The sequence below is a fragment of the Daldinia childiae genome, assembly GCF_008694065.1.
Source record: "Daldinia childiae strain JS-1345 chromosome Unknown Scaffold7, whole genome shotgun sequence".
In the NCBI taxonomy this organism is placed as follows: domain Eukaryota; kingdom Fungi; phylum Ascomycota; class Sordariomycetes; order Xylariales; family Hypoxylaceae; genus Daldinia; species Daldinia childiae.
In genome coordinates this window covers 1,463,605-1,483,899 of record NW_022984648.1, presented here as the reverse complement: position 1 = coordinate 1,483,899, position 20,295 = coordinate 1,463,605, and the positions used below count along the sequence as shown (strand labels likewise).

Below are 20,295 nucleotides of genomic sequence, written 5' to 3'. Positions count from 1 at the left end.
GTATTGCATTCGAAATCCGCCTTGGTTGGTAAATCATGGTAACACTTAAACCAATGATACCCCTAATTCACCTGAGCGCCGCTCTCCTAATTGATAGCTAAACGCAGTGCAATAGAACAGCGCACCAGGTTACACCGGGCGCTGCCGGTGAGTTGAATTACCACTCTTATCTGGAAACCTGACCAGTGACAATGGAGCCTCTCTGGGCGTCATTCTTGGGTCCTTGGCGTTCAGGAAACTGATGTAATTTATCGTCAGTAATCGTGCCATTTTCTACTATTAGGTCATAAGGGAGCGACCTACCTCGGACTCCTGAAGTGTGCCAGCCTCTAGTATCTTCTTGATGACCTCATCCTCGTTAGAGACACCAAACTCGTTCTCGAGCGTACTATTGGATGCTCCGTCCATCTGGCCCTGAGTTCCTTGCCTGTTGGACATATCATGTTAGTCGCTGTGGGCAAAAATTGGATATACGTTGGGGGAGTGCATGAACTGGATGGGATCTGTGTTGGCTCCTGGCGTCTAAGGCGAGATGAAGACAGGATCGTTGGTCTATGTCTTTTGCTAGGCCGCGGCCCGGGTCGCACGCTTGGGGGCCGACTGTTGCAGAGATGAAGCGTGGGTAACACCGGCTCAGCCCGTAAGCGCCGGGGCGGTTACAGACTGGCAAATGCGGCTGGCCAACTGCATTGCCTCACCACAGCCCGCACTTTTCATGCCGCCGTCGATTGTGGGCCGTAGATATATATATACCTTATATATATATCATGAGGTCCTTGGTAGAGGTGGAGTGACATTGTGCTTGGAAAGGCGAGTTGCCTAGGAGGGGAAAGATGGTATGTGCTAAGGTAAAGACTTACTTGTGTGTCACGAAGATCTTGAAGGCGGAGATGAAATGAGCCATGGGAACGGACTTGTCGTTCTTCCACTTCTTATAGGTCTCGACGTCGTCGATGAAGATGATGAAGTCGTCCTCCTTGCCCTTGTAGTGGACCTTGACTTGAGTGGTTTCTCCTTTAGTCATATTGGGCGATTTGTGTTGGGATTGCTTGGATATAGGTAGGTCAGATTGGTATGTTGGAAGCTGTATATGTTACAACTTGGTCGTCTCGTGTGAGGTAAGTGGTGATGTTAGACGTGAGGTTGGAAGATATGGATATGTATGTAAGTCGTGGGTATCAAGTTGATAGTTTGTTAAGAGATGTTTGAATGAATGGAGTAACAAAGGAAAAGATTAAGAAGTAGCTCTAGGCTACTGAAGCTTCAAATACGCTACCGGAAAGCTGCTGTTTCCCTGTCTAGTTTACACATTCGATCATCATGTGGCATGCTCTTGCTAAATAATTGAAACTACGTCATCATTTACATATTGATTTACGTATTTACGTACAAACGAGTAGCTACCCCTCTGATTGTACACTGTTTGTTCCTGCGTCAGCTCCCCGCGAAAATGACTTACGTCACAGGCGGAGCTTATGACAGGGATCAACAAGTCAATTTAGAAGCTCTTTGTCTTAGCCCCAACCTTTCCTTGTATCCTACATGTTAATTTGCACATACATGTATATATGTACCTACCAAATGCAGAATGAGACCAATACGAAGGCTCTGGAATAGAGTAGAAAGGACACATATCTACATGAGATAGCCGTCAGAGGTACTTGGACAGGTACATCCCCCCCCCAAAAGGAGATCGACCTCAGCTTAGGTATCGCCGCATTAGACGGGAGCTGCCGGACATCACTGAAATAGTATACTGACCTACGTAGTAGGTAACGTAGGGTGGTGAGACAAATAAGGTTGCATTCCATGAGATAAACAGCATATTATTATTAAATTCTAGAATACCGGTATAACCGCTGGGTTGGTTGGCTAGCAGAGTGCCGTCGCTTATACATAAGTAACTTAAGAACTTCCATTGTTCTACCTAACTAAATTGCTCCGGGGTATAATCATAGTTTGTCTAGGTCTGAAAGCCTGACGAGGCAACTGATAAAAAAGCAAAGCGTTTCACGGAATCCGGTACCGTTCCGATGCCATCATGAAAAGAGAGGAAAAAAAAGAAAGAAAGAAAGAATGGTATAATCCCAAGCCAAAAGCAGTCCAGACCATGTATCTATACCCAACCCTGTTATCAATTATTGAAGTTGCCTTCCCTCATCTAAAGAAGCTTCGAATACCAGACGCCATCAAACCTCTGTTGATGGCGCCGACTCTTGCCCACTTGTTATTCGTAGGCCTAATATTAGTTAATGTTTCGTGTAGTCGATGTTTCGCTCCAAGTCCGTGGTAGATAATGTCTTCATCCCCAATAGACGACGGAGAAGATCCTACTGAGAGTGTCGTCTGCCTACTATCTCGTCGAGTGTGCCTAGATGATGGCGATGATCGTAAAGTGTGGGCGCTCATTCCATCTCCTAGCCAATCCAGGTCGAGTTTCAAAGGTTCAAGTTTCAATGTTTCTGGCTGTATGCAGGCATCAATTGCCGGTGAATTATCCGAGTTGGGATTACCAAAATGCTCGATCTCATCTCGAATCATTGGGAGTCTTGGCTTGATATCCCCATCCGTTGTACTGACTCTAAGGAGTCTAGACTTTGGCTTGTCAGTGTTTAGACGGGCAAGATTATCAACAGATCCGTTGTAATGTGGAAGCTCCTCTTCGCTCGACTTTAGTACACTGGTAGCGCTTGTAGAGCGCTTCGTAAAAGAGCTTGTGATGCTTGCAACGCTCAGCTTTCGCATAACAGTCGAGGCTGAGCTACGGACAAGGTGCTCGCTTTTCGATCGATACGTTATACCGGGAAAAGGTAACACCTTGCGACTCCAGACATCAGCCAATAAAGCCTCAAGGCGAGCTCGCTCTCCCCGGGAAGGAGTGAGAACGGGGATACGAGAATTGGTCGTCAGCAGCGATTGCGAGCGATTGATTTGTGGGGGGATTGACGATGAATTATCCTTCATCGTACTTGTATTTTTAAGTATAACTTGGCATAATGGTGATTTCGGCCCGACGGTAGTGGCCCTATGAATGGAAAGGCGACGAGCAACGGTGCCTATGGTTGGAATTAGAAAACATCTTAAGTTTTCAAATGTGAGTCCTGTGCCTACCTGGTTTTCCAAAAATTGTTCCAAGACTTTTTATGTCGAGGAAGATTGAGCTATAGAATATAGGTTCTGATAATTCACCTGATTCAATTGAGTTTTGTCGTGTAAGACGACTACGCCACTCCTGTTCTTCCTTTGGAGAACAAGCTGTCATTATAATTTCGTAGAGTTGATGATCACATTCGAAGACGAGCTTCCATGAGAAAGGAGCAGTATGACATTGGAGGCCTTGATTTGGTCAGCATACCGAAGATGAAACTAGAATAAATCAAGAAATTCTTACCTCGACCATTGTCCACTTCTTCAACCTTAATATCGTTAAGACTAATACAAGCTTGAATGGTATATATTTGGTCTGCTCGGCTGCCTGTAGCGAGGCACAAGCAGTCCTTGTATAAGAGCGTAACCATATATGCGCCATCCGCACCATCTTTAGTCTGCCAGCACACATGTAGGGCACCACATAGGCGGACGTGTCCGAATGAACGGATGGCGGTCTTCGAAGCCGCATCTAACTTCTGGTACACAATTAGAAATAGACTCAACTATAGGGGCTGACGCTACATACCTGATTTGGGAACACAAGTCGATCCTGAAGTAGCCAGGTCTGCTCCATTGTGGTTTTCATTCGTGGATCGTCGGCGGCTCGGTTAAGTTCGGCGGTAGCCTCGCGTAGCCGAATGAGAACATTTTCGATCTCCATATGTGAACTTGGGCAATCGCATACAGGCGTATACTTGAGAAGTTCGGAAAAGAGGAGAGGATATCTGCATATCCTTTGGATTGGCTTCCTGCTATTAGCGAAATTCTTGTCATAAAACAACGCTTTGGCTCACCTTAACCAATAGATCGCCAATAGTCAAAGATTTTCTGGAGTTGTCAAGATGATAGTTGGTAGCGCCTAACGAAGCTGCTAATGCTTCCAGCCCTTTTTGGTAGGTCTCCCATTCAGGTAACGTTCGATGGGCGGACGCGACATCCTTGATCATCATCTCATATTTCGCACCATACTCTTCGTAGATGAAGAATCGATTCATCTGCAATGATATTAGTGAAAAGCCACTCAAAAAATGAAGTGTACATACCCTCTTGCCAAACACATGAGCTACCTCGGCCGCAATAGCTGGCTCGGCTATCACACTAGGTATGCCTTGGAACCAACTAGAAGAACCCCCATCGTCCTCCGAAGTAGAGTCAAGACTCCGCCAGCGGTTATGGCTTTTAGAAGATGTTGGCTTTGGGGTGACCGGAATACGTTCAGGCTGCGTGTACTCGGAGTTAGGTACTACCCGATGAAGTTCGCCGAGAATCTCCTCGTGTAACTCAACAATATCTGTTAGATTGCGGTTGATAGAGGAGCGAAGTCCCATATGAGGTGACGGTAAAGAAGCTAATATGGTGACATAAACCTGAGTTGAATTAGTGGTGTGAGCTTAGTGATATTAATAGGATAAGCACATACGTTCATGAGAAACTTGACATCTCCAATATAGCTTTCTTCCGTGTTGATTATCTCCTCTAGAATACGTCGCCTTTGAAGTAGCCGTTCCGTCACCCCTGGGTCGTTTGATACTGTTCGCTCAAGGCACGTGCTATCCTCGGAAAACCGCGGTCCTGATGTCGATCCTCTGCTACTATGGTCCGCCCTGCTATGGCCTGATGATCGTGCAGTATATCTCCTTGGCCGAGTGATTACGCTAGCGCTTGCAAGACTGACGCTGGCGCTTCTGACAGCGGTAACAAATCCAAAAGAGGAACCGGAAAATGATTTCCTGTGACCGTCTGTAGATAAGGTCTCATCTTCGAGCGTGCGTTCTGAAAATTCGGGGAAAGACTCGGATCGACTACGACTGCGGCGTGTAACGGGACGATGTGCTCGCTTGTGTAAGTTCTTCATCCACTTGTGAAATGGGCCTACTGGCGGTGAAGGGGTTTCTTCTGAGTACCCAACATCGTCCCCATCATTCTCGAAAGTAAGTTTAGGAAATGCAGTCGAATGTGTCGTTTCTTCTTCGTTATTCTCTAAGTTTAAACCAAGGGCAGCTATATTATCCAACGTATTCCAAGCTTCTTCGCAGTCGTTACGAAATACATCGGGATCTTCAAAGCTTAGACCTAAATCAGGGGCGGTTCGATTCAGCTTAAGGGCTGCGGTCCAATTGGTCTGACCAGCAACGCGTAGGGAGCTGGTAGTATGTGAACAAGGTCGAAGAGAATCGTTGTTCAAGACGGCTAGGGGCATGGTGATGAAGGGCGGGCCAAGAAATGCGGACCAAGAAAAAGTGAAGATGCAAAAATTGTCACCCAAGACACCAAAACCAACCGGCTAGGACTCGATTCAAAACATAATGATCAACAACAACGACAAGAGAACTATGTAGTGGTGGTAGATGAACTGGAAGACGACGTGTCTCCCCTCGGGAGCATGGTTGATGCAGGTGATACTGCAAGTTGGGACATGCAGTACCCTAGTTATTGGTAGAGAGAAAGAGAGATAGAGACGGGGACCTCGAACGAGTGACAGCAGGGCTGACTTCGAACCTGCGAAGGAAAGAAGTGAACAGCAATAGCGAATGGGCGTAGTGGGGGGGGGAGAGAGCAAAGCAAAAAAAAAAACAATTGCCTTCCTGTACAAAAAATTATTGTTACTATGTAAAAAGCTAAGTAATAAAAATAAAATAAAATAAACTAACTGGCCGCGAGCAGCTCTTACCTCCGTCTCGGACGAGGTTTCGTAAATATTTTAATCGGGTGGTTTCAATGTTTATGAAGTGACACGACCTTTAACTAGTTAACTTTAGCGTACCTAACCTAAACCTACATGTACCTTAAAGCTTACCTCTCTACCTAAACTAGCTCTACTAAGGTACCTTAGCTTAATTGATGGCAGGCATAGGCGCAGCAGCTTTCGCCAAAGCTACCCGTAAGTGACACAAACTAGATAGCTGCGTCATATCGTCAACACCCTGGTAACAAGCGACATTCCGATGTGCAAAATAACGATCCACATTTTTCATTTTCGTCAGCTATGTTGTCATTCATCTAAGATCATATAGGTAGGTAGGTACATAGTTCGAATGATTCCCTCTCATATGGATGATATCATGATAATTATGGTGGTCATGAAAACGAATTGAGAGGGATGAGAAGAAGAAGAAGAGAAAAATTATAACAGATACGAACCGGTTGCGATGCAACGCATGCATCTATCACACCTTCAGCACGAATACGACTTTTCGTATGCATACATACCTCAAGAATGGACACCGTCGGTGAGTCGGTGCTACCTCAGCAGTCATACCAACCATCCGCCATCCGCGTTCCAATGAGATGAGCATTACATGTACCTAAGTATTATATCGATAGGCTATTGATTTGATTGGACACGGACCACAATATCATTTATCTCGCGGGTAGAGGCGAGGCTAGCCAATAAAAACTAGCCGCGAGAGAAAAATTCGCTTAATTCTTCCACATCCCGCCCCGCCCCACACTCACAACACAAACCCACCCGCTCAATTGCAAAATCTCCAAACTTAGGCCCTGGGAAATTTTCATAACCTTTCTTTCTCTTCCTCCCACCGCGAAAATCTACTAACCCAACAGCCATCACTCACCACCACCAATACCTTCCGCGATGGCAAAGGAAGCGCCAGCCCGTACCGGGCTCACCATCGGTCTCAACCACGGCCATGTAAGATGAAACCACCTACCCGCCTTTCTCTGTTTTCGAAAAGCAAAATGCAAAAAGAATTGCGAAAGAAACAAGAGTCGTTTCCGCCCGTCTCACCTCGTGGAGGATCTCTGCTCTTGCAATCAAAGCTTTTTTTCTTTCGCGAATGCAGTATAGCAGACGATGGACAATGGGCTGACTTTTGGATTCCTTTCCGGTAATTATAGAAAACCACTGCTCGCGTCGTCAAGCCTCGCGTTTCGCGAACCAAGGGCCACCTCAGCAAGCGCACTGCCTTCGTTCGTGACATCGTCAAGGAGGTTGCTGGGTAAGTCATTCTCACACTTATATGCCTTTGATACCAGTGCATTACTTGGGGTCGAATGATCCCGAGGGTGGCAATGTAGCTCCCTCAAGGCCTATCTTGGTATTATTAAATTACTAACGTCTGCTTTACCAGTCTTGCCCCCTATGAGCGCCGAGTTATCGAACTGCTGCGAAACAGCAAGGACAAGCGAGCCCGTAAGCTAGCCAAGAAGCGGGTACGCATTTCCTCTCTACTCCCCTCCGTCTCTCAAACATCGCAAGACTAATGAAATTATCAGCTCGGTACCTTCGGCCGTGCCAAGAAGAAGGTCGACGAGCTTCAACGCGTCATCGCCGAGTCCCGGAGAGCCGGTCACTAAACGACATGATCTCGAGTGGAAAATTATGGCGGTTTAACGGGGCGTCGAGGGAACAAAAGAAAGAAGCGAACTGATCGGCATGAGGTCTGGCGTCCGTCTTTCTCGGCATTGATGAATTTACGGAGGATCGGTACGGACATGATAGCTAGCTTTGCCATAGCCATAGCTATCTACCTGAATCCCAAATAGCCTACGACACGAATAGGAACAAGACCTGGGAATCTTGATTTGGCAAGCCAAATTATATTCATTTCATGACTTAAAACCAGTTCTTGATGATTATGTGCCATGTGAAAAGTCCTTGATAATGCTACCTAAACTCCGAGCAGATGTTGATTCCCTGATTCTAAACTGAACACATAAGACATCGTTCGTCGTAGCCCTTTTCATTTTTTCCCGAACCCTTTTAGCCACTTGGGCTTCTTGAACCCGGACCCCTCACCGTCACCCCTTGGCTGGGGTGTGGGCATTGATATGTTAGCAGCATTATGGGCCGCCTCATCCTCGACTACTACATCAGGGACTTCGGGAACAACCACCTTCTGTGCGTGACCAGCGGCGCTATTCTTCAAGAACGGCTGCTTCCGAATCACAGCAGGCACCTTGTCGTCCCACATGAAATTCACCAGCGTATTGGAGCTTAAGCGATATCCGCCGATGAGCTTGTTCGCGGGACTGCTATCATCTTTGATCGCTATCTTGCCGGGCGGTAATACCAGCTTAAATGGCACTGTCTCGTTGGCCATGATTTTCCTGATCTCGGCGTATAGCGTTGCGCCCGTGTCATCTGGGCTAAAGGGCCACTCTGCGGAGAAGTTGTCTGGGAAGCGGACTTTGATCTTGATAGACTTGACGGCCGCTACCCTGGCCGCTTCGGCGGCGGCCTTTTCTTCGAGCTCCTTGTCTGAGAGGAGGCGTCTGTTCTCACCTGCGGTCTTTAGCAGCCTTTGATGGGCCTGCGCGTGCTCGATGCGTGGAGCAAAAACTTCGTCAGATTCTTCTCGTAAGGCTGCAGCTGGCGTGCCGGAGGTAGGCGCAGAGAAGATGGTGACGGGGCGGTTATCAGCGGATGGGACGTCGACGTCCATAGCGTCCATGGCGTCCACTGATGGTGCTTGCACCGTAGAAGAAAGGTCTGCGTCATCATGTTGAGCTGCTTCAGGCGCATCCGTCTCTTGCTTCTCTGCTGAGGGATCACCCATTACACTATCCGAAGGCGGCGTATCAGCAGGAGGGGCTGCCTCATTGTTCGTCGTCGGTTCACTACTAAACTCCTGTGCCTTTTGCTGATTCGCTTCTTCTGTCTTGAAGAACTGACTCATCTCTCCCATAGCATCCACCAACGTCTTGTCAGTCTTCTGAAAAGAGAGGCGTATTAGGACACCACCCGAATTGTACCCTAGCTGCGACAGGCTCTTCTGAAAGTCGGCAAAGGTTGACAGCGTTCTGTTCTCGATCGTCAGGACCGGAGTCTCATAATACAACTGCCCACTCCCCGCGGCCGCTCCATTATTCGTTTGCGCCACGCCCCTCGCTGTGATGTTTAGGTTCTTCCCCTGACTCGACTTGCCGCTCTCAAACTGGCGTAATAGCTGCCATATCGTAATATCACTCGGCAGCTTCTCCGTGACTCGGCCGGATGGCGGGAATATATTTGACTCGGGAGCCGGGAGCTGTAAGGCGACGTTGATGGCGGAGGGGGTATTAGAGCGGACGATGAGTTCGAGCTTGGCGCCTGGTGGTAGACCTGAGGTTCGCCATGTCTGCGACAGATCTAACTGCTTTTGCTTATGTTTAAATAAGTATTTATCGGATGAGACCTTGAGCTTCTGGCAAGCTTGCTCTAAAACATCTGTCAGGTAGGTTCCAGGATTGACCTTAATGGTCACCTGTTTAAGGTCGGTTCCCACAACCTTGACGTTGGTCGCCATGTGTTGTAGGATCTAATCGACGATATTCTATATTTCAAGTGAGACTTTCTTAAAAAGACCTTTTTAAGAAATTTGAATATATGGATAACAGCGACGTAGCTACCTATTTAATTCCAAAAGACGGAGACGTGTTCGATTAAAGTTGTTAGTTAGTAGTAGAATATGAAAGAATATCTAAAAGTCCCATTTGTACATGTCTCTTGTAGGTAGCAGTACGATTACATCAGCCCTTTAGATCGCGACTGCGTAACTAGCTGTACATAGCTTCCATTAAATGGAGGGGCAAGCGGAGCATTGATGTTTTCTATTAGTATAAGTGTACTTCTGTACAATACAAACAGTACTTCCATGATACCAATCTTGATTAGCCGTCAATTTTCCGAGAGACCGTGCCGGAGTTTGACCTGGTCCGATCTGGAGCTGAGCTGCCGCGCCAGACGTGTTTGCCTTGCCGACGCTAACACTAACGTATCTGGGTACCTTAAGCTGCCATTCTGCCATTACAGCCAAACCTCAAGCCCGCCCTCGTCTACGCCATTGAGCTATCTTCACCATAGCGAACTGCGTACTCGACGACGAGATATCATTTGCAAACTACCAAACTCAAGTCGATACACTTTATTATCACAGTCCTACTAAGCCTCGCCGTCTATTTTTATTTTTCAGTAATACATTCGACGCCATGGTAAGCTCTATAATAGCCAAGCTCACAACTAAGGGGACAGACAGTCTAGCTAACATATACGAATAGTCGTCACCCTTCTCTATAAGTGCGCACCGCCCTAATCCTACTCCTCAACTCCCCAACCCGAGAATAAAGAACTAACCAAGCGAACGCACAGACGGCGGCGCCTGCGTAGCCATGGTAGGCAAGGACTGCGTCGCCATAGCCTGCGATCTGCGTCTCGGCCTGCAAGCCCTCACCGTCTCCAACAATTTCCCCAAGATCTTCCAGTACGGCGACGTATACCTAGGGCTCACCGGCCTAGCCACGGACGTGTCCACGGTGTCGGACCTGTTCCGGTACAAGGTGAACATGTACCGCCTGCGCGAGGAGCGCAACATCGCGCCCACCACATTCGCCAACCTCGTCTCCTCCTCTCTGTACGAGCGCCGCTTCGGCCCCTACTTCGTCAGCCCCGTCGTCGCCGGCCTCGAGCCCAAGTCCGGCAAGCCCTTCATCTGCGGCTTCGACTCCATCGGCTGCATCGACTTCGCCAAGGACTTCATCGTCAGCGGCACCGCTTCCGAGCAGCTATTTGGCATGTGCGAAAGCTTGTGGGAGCCCGATCTAGTGAGTAGCCGTAATAAACCTACCTATATATGACTCCCATACAATGCACAACGAGCATCCTACCTCGTCGAATTCGGAGGGTTTCCTTTCGGGTGAACGAAGACAAGCATACTAATATATAATCACGATCTAGGGTCCTGATGACCTGTTCGAAACAATCTCGCAGGCTCTGCTAAGCGCCGTCGACCGAGATGCTTTATCAGGCTGGGGTGCGCATGTGTACATTATTGAGAAGGACAAGGTCACCAAGCGATTACTAAAGGGCCGACAAGATTAAGAGACATATTATATCTGGTCCGGTGCTATCTTAGGTCTACTAACGTGTACTAGATACCTCATACGTAAGGTAGATAGTAATTCGAACGGGGTGGATTGGTCTACTCCATGAATAGATAAGGGCTAGAGAGAAATATCTACCGGAGTAAGGCAAATAAGACATAGCGAATGAACAGAGGCAGACACGAGGTGGCAAACAGCCCGTTATTGTACTAATATCAAAGGTAGTACCTTAAACAAAGTGGCCAAAGTCAAGATGAAAAACCTCACACGGGATCCTTTTATGATATTTCTCGTTCAATGAATGCATCGTATTTCTTATACATCTATATTGCGCAGCCTAATTTGCATATGCAGTGTAATACGTCTACTCTAGTCTATGTAGAACTTAGATCTATGCCCCGCTACGCCTTCTTCTTGGCCTCTGTAACATCATCCGTCGTCTTCTGGATGAAGAACTGTCTTTCGATAGCCTTGAGGACTTCATCGATGATACTGTGACAAATTAGTACTTTGCGGAATCAACTATGGTTAGGAAGACAACTTACATAACTGGTGCGCTGATGATAAGCACCGCTTTCCACTCGTTCCAGTTAAGAGGCAGGATGGAGAACAAGCTCTGGAGGAAGGGCGTATAGAGGAGTGCAAAGTGGAGCGCCATCGACAAAGTGACAGCGTAGACCAGCATCATATTCTTCCAGAGGGGCAGGGTTAGTAAGGACTCGCTAGACGATAGGGCGTTCATAGCGTTCAGCATCTCGATGACGACGAGGATAGAGAGAGATATCGTCGATGCTGCTTTGGACATTTCGTTACCGAACATCTCACATCCGACTTCCGAAAACTCGGTAGAGCATCGGTGGAAGTGAGAAAGCTGGTAGAAACTGATCTGAGGACCCTCGGGGTTATACATGAACCACCAGGCATATCCGGCGACAGTAGCGATACCAACGTAAGATCCAATAACCAGGTATCTGAAGAACAGCCAGCCACCGATGAGCGCTTCATCTCGCTTTCGTGGTTGTCTCTTCATAATATCATGGTCCGGAGGGTTGAAAGACAAGGCGGTAGCAGGTAGACCATCGGTGACGAGGTTGACCCATAACAGTTGGACAGGGATAAGAGCTTCCGGCATACCCAGGGCGGCAGTAAGGAAAATTGAGACGACTTCTCCGATGTTTGAGGAAATAAGGTAGCGGATGAACTGTTGCGTGTTGTTGTAGATAGATCGGCCTTCCTCGATAGCAACCTCGATAGTAGCGAAGTTGTCATCCGCAAGGACCATGTCAGCAGCTAACTTAGAGACGTCAGTACCGGATCCCATTGCAACGCCAATATCCGATTTCTTGAGAGCGGGAGCATCATTGACACCGTCTCCAGTCATAGCTACAACTTCACCGAGAGACTGGAGGAGATCTACAAGCTTCGATTTGTGACTAGGTTCCACGCGCGAGAAGAGAGATGCATGTTTCGCTGCTTCTAGCTGCTCGCTAGAGCTTAAGTTGTCAAATTCTCGGCCAGTGAAACTCTTGCCCTTAAGGTCCTCATATTCTCCAAAGACTCCGATTTGGCGACAGATACTCTCTGCCGTGTTGCGATTGTCACCCGTGATAACGATAACCCTGATGCCTGCATCCTTGCATTGCTTAATAGCGCCAGGAACTTCTGGTCGAGGAGGATCCAGCATACCGACGAGGCCTAGTAGGGTGAGGTTTTGTTCCAGTTGGGCATATTGAGCGGTCGACTTGGCATTGTGAAGTAGGGGGTTGGATCCAACATCATCTAAGCTAGCAAGGGCAATAACTCGTAGTCCACGGTTACCATATTCAACGACCTCCTTCAAGAGTAGATCACGAAGCTTGTTGTCGATACGAACACGGTTACCATCAGCACCAACCAAGGTAAACGCACAACGCTCGATAATGGATTCAGGGGCACCTTTAACCAGAAGCTTTTGTTGGTCACCGGCTTGGACAAGGACAGACATGCTTTTCCGGTCTCGAGAGAATTCATATGTAGCAAGTCGAGGGAACTTGGCTTCATACCAACCGCTAGCGTGGTGGACGCTGTCCTCAAGTCTCCAGTTTGTCGGTGCGCATGGTCCAACCTTTTCGGCTAGAGCCCTCAAGGCTCCTTCGGTGGGCTCTCCTACATTAGAGAAAGTACCGGATCGGGTATCATACACGAGTCTAGCATCATTGCAAAGGGCAGCGACCTCGTTCATCTGGCGAATTGTACTTGAGGTTTGAGCAAGATCCCTCGCCACTTTGCCGTTATGCTTGATGTCTCCTTTCGGTGCAAAAGTAGTACCCTCAACGTCAAGCTCTTCTAAGTCGGTACCATCTGCGTTAATGTAGACAATCTTGCTCACACTCATCTGGTTCGTTGTAAGAGTACCCGTCTTGTCTGAACAAATAACACTGCAGCTTCCTAGGGTTTCAACAGATGGCAGGCTTCGGACGACAGCATTCTTTGCGGCCATCTTGCGGGTTCCCAAGGCAAGGCATGTAGTAATAACAACGGCAAGACCTTCAGGAATAGCTGCAACGCCAAGAGAGACCGCAATCTTAAGATAATAAATAGCACCCTTGGTCCAGTTTCCATGACTCGGGTCCGCGAAGTTGGGGATGTTGATCAGCCATACAAGGATACAGATAACTGTAATAACCTTTGCCAAGGAGTCACCGAAATCGTTGAGCTTCTGCTTGAGAGGAGTCGGCTCGGAAATCTGAGCCGTGATACTCTCGTGGATGTCGCCAATTGCAGTATTCGATCCAGTCAAAACCACGATCGCCTTAGCACGTCCAGTTACAACAGTTGTTCCCGAGAAGAGCATATTGACCTGGTCCTGGAGGACTGCCTTCTCATCCTCCACGACCACATTATTATCCTTGCCTACGCTTTCGCTTTCTCCAGTTAAGATAGCCTGGTCCACGGCGAAACTGTTGCTTTCGATCGCAATAACACGGCAGTCGGCAGGTATCCTGTCGCCAACAGCCACCGAGATAATATCACCAGGAACCAATTCTTCGGCCTTGACCCGCGAGACATGTCCATTATTCCTAACCACGCTAGCGACGTTTGCAGAGTATTCTTGAAGCGCGGCGATCGCCTTTTCAGCGCTGCTTTCTTGGGAAACACCGACGACAGCATTGAGCACGAGAATAGTAAGAATCTAAGAACCGGCCAAGTTAGCTTCTGGGTCGCAAAATAAGAAGTGGGTAAAACTTACAACCAAAGGATCGACAAATGCGCTCCAGCCACTTTCTTCGTCCTCGAAGAGAGCCAAGACAAAGGACACAGCCGCAGATCCTAAGAGTATTAAAACCAATTGATCTTTGAATTGCTCCAGAATAAGCTCCCATAGAGGTGTCGGCGGTTCATCCGGGATAGCTATAGTAAGTTAGCATACATATCGACTTGGCTGTTTTCTAATCTGGCGCGTTGTAACATACAGTTCTTCCCATGTTTATTTCGTAGCTCAGTGATCTGTTCATCTGAAAGACCAGCCTTTGGGTCTACCTGAAAGGCAGCTAAGACCTCGTTTGTAGGCTTCGCGAAGGCGCTCTCCATGGCAGCCGACGAGGGTGGCGGGACGATGCCGCAGAAATTCTTTTCCTAACGGAAAGACTAAACAGATGCAACAAGATATTTAGATTGTTAATTGCTACCTATGAATGAGCATAAAAAGTGAACGGAAACCAGCTCGATCAAAAACTTTGAATCAGTGGAGGGGTTGGCGATATGCGAAGAAGAGTTTCTGATAGAATCTTTAAAGATGCCACATATCTTTTTTGACGATCACTAGTCTAGCTCTAAAAGTAACTTGTTAAAAATCGCCACAGAAAAAAAAAACAAAGTTGCCAGAGTGTAGTGTAAACGAAAGGATGTGCCGAAGTAGGTAACTGTATAGATAGTGGTGGAAAGAAATCGTCGCTCTTGAGGTTGAATGTGGACCTTTTACACAGCAACGTGTTCTCTCACTTGCATTTAGTGACATTCTAGGCGACTTATATCGCTGTTCGGCCCTGAACGGCACTGCGACAGGCCCTGAGCTGCAAAAAGCTTGGTCACCAGGTGCGAGGCGCCGTGAGCCCCAATCTAATCCGACGCTAGAACCCCTACCGCTAGACTATCTTAGGGTCCAAAGATCAATTTCGATTGGACGAGCTTCATGACTTGCATCATAAGCGTACTACCTACATGTACACACCCAGGTACCTACCTAAAATTGCATAAGTGGGATTGGAAGCCTGGAGATAAACCCACGGGGTCTAGATTTATTTTTGATTACCTCACATATTTACCTGATATATGACATATCTATTTCGATTCAACTTTAAATATATTTCAGCATTGGCAGTATATTTTCATATTGCACAAGTGTCTAAAAGGTGAAACACCTATGTACGTAATAGTAGACTGCAATTCCTTCTCATATAACTGTCTATTTGGGGGGTTTGCTATCTAGAAAGCTGCAAATGCAGCCATGCATCTGAAATCAACGGCCATGAAAGGTTATCGACCCCAACCCAGAGCGTACGCAGCCGTTCTGCATTAGCCCGCACAAGTAGCCCCATTGTCTTTCCGAACTTAAAGTATTACCATAATTCTCGTAGTCCACCAATTGTGTCCTCTCGTCGTAACTCATTTACAAGTCGTCATCCTCATCCTCACCAGGCAGGGGCTGCTGAGCAGCGCTGTCCATCTCCTCCTGGTACTGCTTGAGAAGTGCCTCATCGACCACGGCAGTGGGGGGTGCAAGAGCAGGAGCAGCGACAAATTCCTAATCAGGTTAGTTATTGTGAATACTGACGGGAGCGATCGAACTTACTAGTTGAGGGTTGCCAACAAGCTTGCGGGCCAGCCAAAGGAAGGGCTTCTCGAAGTTGTAGTTTGACTTAGCGGAGATATCGTAGTACTGGAGGTTCTTCTTTCGGTGGAAAGTGATAGTCTTGGCCTTGACCTTGCGCTCCTTCACATCGACCTTGTTGCCACACAGAACGATAGGGATGTTCTCGCAGACACGGACCAGATCACCTGTGATACAATTGTGAGTCAACACGAAAAAAAAAAGATCGGGGATTTATTTTACTTACGGTGCCAGTTCGGTACGTTCTTGTACGTGATTCTGGAGGTCACATCAAACATGATGATACCACATTGTCCATTAATGTAGTAACCATCACGGAGACCACCGAACTTCTCCTGGCCAGCAGTGTCCCACACATCGAAGGTGATGTTGCCGAAGTTCTAATTATCGTTAGATATTTTGCGCCAGATAGGGCGGATGCGATAGGACGAGGCGAGGATTAGTCCGACTTACGGTCGTGAAGCCAAGGGGGTGGACCTCAACACCAAGGGTTGCCATGTACTTCTTCTCGAATTCACCCGTCAGATGGCGCTTGACGAAGGTGGTCTAATAATCACGGTCAGTGGCATGGTCTTCGAGATCAAGAGCAAAAGGCAAAAGGCGGGGCAAATTATGCGCAGGACGGCACATAGTAAACAGAGCTTAGTATGCCGGTAGAAAGCTGATAAGCGGTAGGAAATAGCAGGTGAGATTCGGATGATTCATTTATTTACCTTTCCAGTACCACCATCGCCGACAAGGACGAGCTTGAAGGTAGGCGTCTCGGCAGCCATTGCGGAATCCTCTGTTGATGTGAGGTAAACAGAAGATGGGGAAGACTAGGCTCGGCGTTAGTGGGGGATGACTAAATGATGGAAAGGAAAAAAAGGGTAGAATGGTATTTTGCAACCTCAATATGAGTTATTAAAGATATATCGAGAAGCGGGTGGACGTACTTGATGTTATCTAGAGAAGCAGATCACGGAAAGTAATACGGGGGTGTTCGTAAAATAGTCGTTGAAATGATGAGCGGGCTAATGTTTTTTTTGAGAGTTTCGAGAGGCGGCGGGACCTGGCAAGAAGATCTAATAAGGTTGGGTTTCCCTCTGGGAAAAAAAAAATCGGGCGCACGGTTGCGGGGCAGCACGTGATCATCTGGGCATTAACGGAATGGGCGACAATGACGCACATTTGAGGTAGGAAACGACCTTCCAGATGTATTAGATGTATTATTGATAGCAAATACACGTACCTGAGTATGTACCGTGTACCTAAGTCTGATGGCACTTGCATTGTTTTATCATTTGCCTGCAAGGTACTTGAATCTAAGTCGTCAGGAACGGCATATATTTACACTGTAGTTACCTAAAATCTACCTTAAACCTGACTATGAAATTATAACTATTTTTTATACTATTTCAATAGTCTCCTAGCCTTTTGTTATTGTGAATCATACATGTGTACATAGGTATGTCCGGAGTATTACAAATGCAAGGCAATAAGTGTAAAGTACATTTCCGATACATTAGCCTCGTGGCGTCTAAAAATTGTAGGATTTGCGTTGCTACATTTATGTATTGTTCAAACTATGGAATTTGGTACCTACCTACTTATCTATTATCTTCCATGGCAACCATTAATTCGTTTACTAGCAACGTTTCATGGTACCATCTGGAATTTCATTTTCCTCTTCACTTTGACTCACCCCCATAGGCAGCACTTGATTTCTAAGTTAACAGCTGACAGCAATAATAAATAATTATTCAAGGTGCTAGACTTATTTTAGGCGTGGAAATTAGGCAACTAACAAGGAAGCTGCGGCAAACTCGCTGACCGGATATTTAGGTAGGTAACTTCTTCTACCTACCTTACATACTTGGTAACACGGGGAGCCCAACGACTTTTCTGTCAACAATCCTGTTGCGAAGGAGGCTGGGCAGCGTTTAGGCTAGCCAAAAGTTAAATATAATCTCGTATATCCGTCGAATGTCTATCCTACATAAACTAATTCGCGTTTCAAAGCTGCCTACTTTAGGAGGTAGGTACCTAGGTAGTTATGCCGTATGAATACGTAACCACATCTAAATCATCATCAATTGCCCAAGCAAGCAAAAAAAAAACAATGATTATTAATACTATTTGTCTCATTCATCCGTTTAAAAAAACCTTTACCTTCCACTCAATGCGAGAGAAAAAAAAAAAAAAGCGGCCTATTGCAAGATACGAAAATGTTCGCATCTAGAATGGAATCAATAGTTTAATAACGCATGTTATAATTGGACCATTAAAACTACCTATAACGGTAGGATATGGCATCCCAATAGGCCTCTTCCTCCCCAATCTCGTCGTGGGGTTAAATTCAATTGTAGCTCTTGCTTTTGGTTAGATTCTATTCGGCGGGTTACTTTAACAAGAATCCTTTGCTGTATAGAAGATCAGTCTTATGGCTCAAACCCTGCCTTAGCGCTTCGAATTCTCGTAGTGTTCAACTTACACCTTCATTTCCTTGGACGCACTCTGCGACTCTCTTGAGGCCGTCATGGTTTCCCCTATTAACGTAGCCGAAATTTCGAATTTCATCTCCGGGTTTCAAGCCGGCTGAATCTGCTGGGCTGCCTGCAACGACGCTATTCACCTTCGCAAAAGGTTCCTCCAAGGTTACTGGGATCGAGTCGCCTAACATCTCGGTACGGTTTGCTGAACCAGGCGCAACATCATCAGCATCTTGTATGCTCGCAAAATGTTCGTGGAGGTATTTCTCTAAGGTATTAAGGAGGTCTTTGTAGTCGTTTTTTAGGCGGATGATTCGAGCTCGGGTGGTGCGTACTATGGAGGGGGTTAGCTCAAATTCAAGAGCGTTTCTGTTAGAGGGAGCTCCTACTTTGCGCGACGTCAATATCTGCCCGAGGAAACCCATCGGCCGTGGTCAAAGGCGTTTCCATATTGACACCATGCTGTAGATAGAATCAGGACCGGTATTATAATGGGCTTGAATGGCGACCACTAACCGAGTCAAGAACACCACTTAGGGCTTTTAGTTCGGCTTCCATATCGTCTTTCTTGGCCTGAAGTTCAGCAAATGAGAGATGCTTTGCATTTCCATTTGCTAGCGGCCGAGATGAGGGTCCCGCAGGAACGGTAGGTGCGTGAATGTTGTCCATTCTTAAGGGAAGGCCCATGATAATATCGGGTGAATCAACTCATCATATGTTGAAAATTGGAAGAAGATGATATCACTTTCCCCCATACGTTTGGATATGCGCTTTAGTCAAGGGCTAGTTAGTTGAAGTTGAAGTGAAGTTTAGGCCCGTAGGAAGACGCGTCAAGTGGGATGGCGGGGTCGACTACCTCATATACGTACCTAAAGTACCTACTGTACCTAAATACATGTACTTTAACATTCAAAATTGAAATGGGTATGTGCATGCATGCAGGTAATAGTCCGCTCTAGGGAAGCCGCCATATGTAGACGTATACCTATACTTTAAAATTATATGCATATGGTCTTCTATTCTATATATATATTAATCTTATCTTACATATATATAAAGATTTACTGTGAGATAAGTATAATTTCTGGTTTACCTTTTATTTACTATAACTATGAGATTAAACTGCTAAAGGCAGTCACAATCGTTTCCATCGTAGCCTTTAGCATAACCCAAGACAGGTAAGTATTAATACTTATTAATAGGAGGTACCTATGTGATCCTTTAGAGGTAGTTATAATGGTAATTGAGTCTAGGTATAATGAATGGCCAAACAAGGCTTTTCGAGATCTGATGGTGGGAGTGACTTTATTTATACCTATTGATATATCAATTTACATAGGTTATCATCTGGCTAGTAAATATTAGAGTGGGATTTTATAGAATCGTTTCCTAAAAGGGGTTGCAGTTTATAGTGTTACTGTTGCTAATATTATGCCTCTCGTAATCACACTTCTTCGAAATGACTGATATATCACCATTACTTGGTCGGAAATTATGACAGTACTTACACATATGACCACAAACCTAAGTATCTAATTATTTAAAATACGTAAGTGTCTATGCATATCCCCGAGGATATACCTAATGTATATCAATATAACGATACCTACCTTGTATGCTTTAGTTAATTAGCTCTTTACAATATCTTGTTTGTTGAAGTTGGCCTATTTAATTGTAAAGTGTGTAGGTTGGCAAACACAGTCATGTCGGTTGAGTTGGATTTAGGCTTGAATATTAATACATCATGTATGTACTGTGTTTGCCCCTAGCCCCTGCAGGTCCAGCCTGACGGATACGCGCAGGAAACTGCTGGGCGGTATCTTGCAGAAAGAGCGCACAACTGTAGCGAATCGTTCGCCTAATTGAGTTATGATTTGCAACATGACTTACACATCTAGCCGTGTCCTACTTCCTTAAATTCGTACTCGGCTCTCTCGGTAATCTGTGAAGGGACGAAAATTACAAACATAGGAGGTACCTAAT

General features: G+C 46.4%; 8 protein-coding genes across 9 annotated transcripts; 2 read left to right on the top strand and 6 right to left on the bottom strand.

Annotated features, from left to right (window-relative positions):
• Positions 1-166: 166 nt before the first annotated feature.
• Positions 167-1,024, bottom strand: GL218_06691 (SDO1-like protein C21C3.19; the record flags this gene model as incomplete). The annotated part of the gene is made up of 3 exons (XM_033583417.1): positions 167-238; positions 304-427; positions 861-1,024. 3 exons carry the CDS (start codon positions 1,022-1,024, stop codon positions 167-169), a joined length of 360 nt encoding a protein of 119 aa, XP_033433491.1.
• A 1,133-nt stretch (positions 1,025-2,157) lies between these two features.
• On the bottom strand, positions 2,158-5,350 carry GL218_06690 (uncharacterized protein; the record flags this gene model as incomplete). Of its 2 annotated transcripts, XM_033583415.1 has the most annotated exons (7): positions 2,158-3,056; positions 3,112-3,336; positions 3,392-3,626; positions 3,677-3,895; positions 3,945-4,145; positions 4,194-4,517; positions 4,571-5,350. In XM_033583415.1, the coding sequence occupies 7 exons, from the start codon at positions 5,348-5,350 to the stop codon at positions 2,158-2,160; spliced, it is 2,883 nt and encodes a 960-aa protein (XP_033433493.1). The 2 variants fall into 2 exon arrangements, with proteins under 2 accessions (XP_033433493.1, XP_033433492.1); XM_033583416.1 differs by lacking the exon at positions 2,158-3,056 and having other exon boundaries at positions 3,285-3,626.
• Positions 5,351-6,745: 1,395 nt separating this feature from the next.
• GL218_06689 (60S ribosomal protein L36) lies at positions 6,746-7,467 on the top strand (the record flags this gene model as incomplete). The annotated part of the gene is made up of 4 exons (XM_033583414.1): positions 6,746-6,802; positions 7,009-7,109; positions 7,242-7,323; positions 7,387-7,467. 4 exons carry the CDS (start codon positions 6,746-6,748, stop codon positions 7,465-7,467), a joined length of 321 nt encoding a protein of 106 aa, XP_033433733.1.
• Positions 7,468-7,853: 386 nt separating this feature from the next.
• On the bottom strand, positions 7,854-9,398 carry GL218_06688 (UBX domain-containing protein; the record flags this gene model as incomplete). The annotated part of the gene is made up of 1 exon (XM_033583413.1): positions 7,854-9,398. One exon carries the CDS (start codon positions 9,396-9,398, stop codon positions 7,854-7,856), a length of 1,545 nt encoding a protein of 514 aa, XP_033433732.1.
• A 682-nt stretch (positions 9,399-10,080) lies between these two features.
• Positions 10,081-10,969, top strand: GL218_06687 (Proteasome subunit beta type-3; the record flags this gene model as incomplete). The annotated part of the gene is made up of 4 exons (XM_033583412.1): positions 10,081-10,083; positions 10,150-10,168; positions 10,241-10,692; positions 10,826-10,969. 4 exons carry the CDS (start codon positions 10,081-10,083, stop codon positions 10,967-10,969), a joined length of 618 nt encoding a protein of 205 aa, XP_033433736.1.
• Positions 10,970-11,372: 403 nt separating this feature from the next.
• On the bottom strand, positions 11,373-14,541 carry GL218_06686 (Calcium-transporting ATPase sarcoplasmic/endoplasmic reticulum type; the record flags this gene model as incomplete). Its single annotated transcript, XM_033583411.1, has 4 exons — positions 11,373-11,463; positions 11,517-14,143; positions 14,201-14,361; positions 14,424-14,541. 4 exons carry the CDS (start codon positions 14,539-14,541, stop codon positions 11,373-11,375), a joined length of 2,997 nt encoding a protein of 998 aa, XP_033433735.1.
• Positions 14,542-15,619: 1,078 nt separating this feature from the next.
• On the bottom strand, positions 15,620-16,614 carry GL218_06685 (GTP-binding nuclear protein GSP1/Ran; the record flags this gene model as incomplete). Its single annotated transcript, XM_033583410.1, has 5 exons — positions 15,620-15,754; positions 15,803-16,008; positions 16,068-16,221; positions 16,295-16,387; positions 16,555-16,614. 5 exons carry the CDS (start codon positions 16,612-16,614, stop codon positions 15,620-15,622), a joined length of 648 nt encoding a protein of 215 aa, XP_033433729.1.
• Positions 16,615-18,114: 1,500 nt separating this feature from the next.
• Positions 18,115-18,999, bottom strand: GL218_06684 (26S proteasome non-ATPase regulatory subunit 9; the record flags this gene model as incomplete). Its single annotated transcript, XM_033583409.1, has 4 exons — positions 18,115-18,243; positions 18,315-18,646; positions 18,702-18,774; positions 18,829-18,999. The coding sequence occupies 4 exons, from the start codon at positions 18,997-18,999 to the stop codon at positions 18,115-18,117; spliced, it is 705 nt and encodes a 234-aa protein (XP_033433734.1).
• Between the last annotated feature and the right edge of the window lie 1,296 nt (positions 19,000-20,295).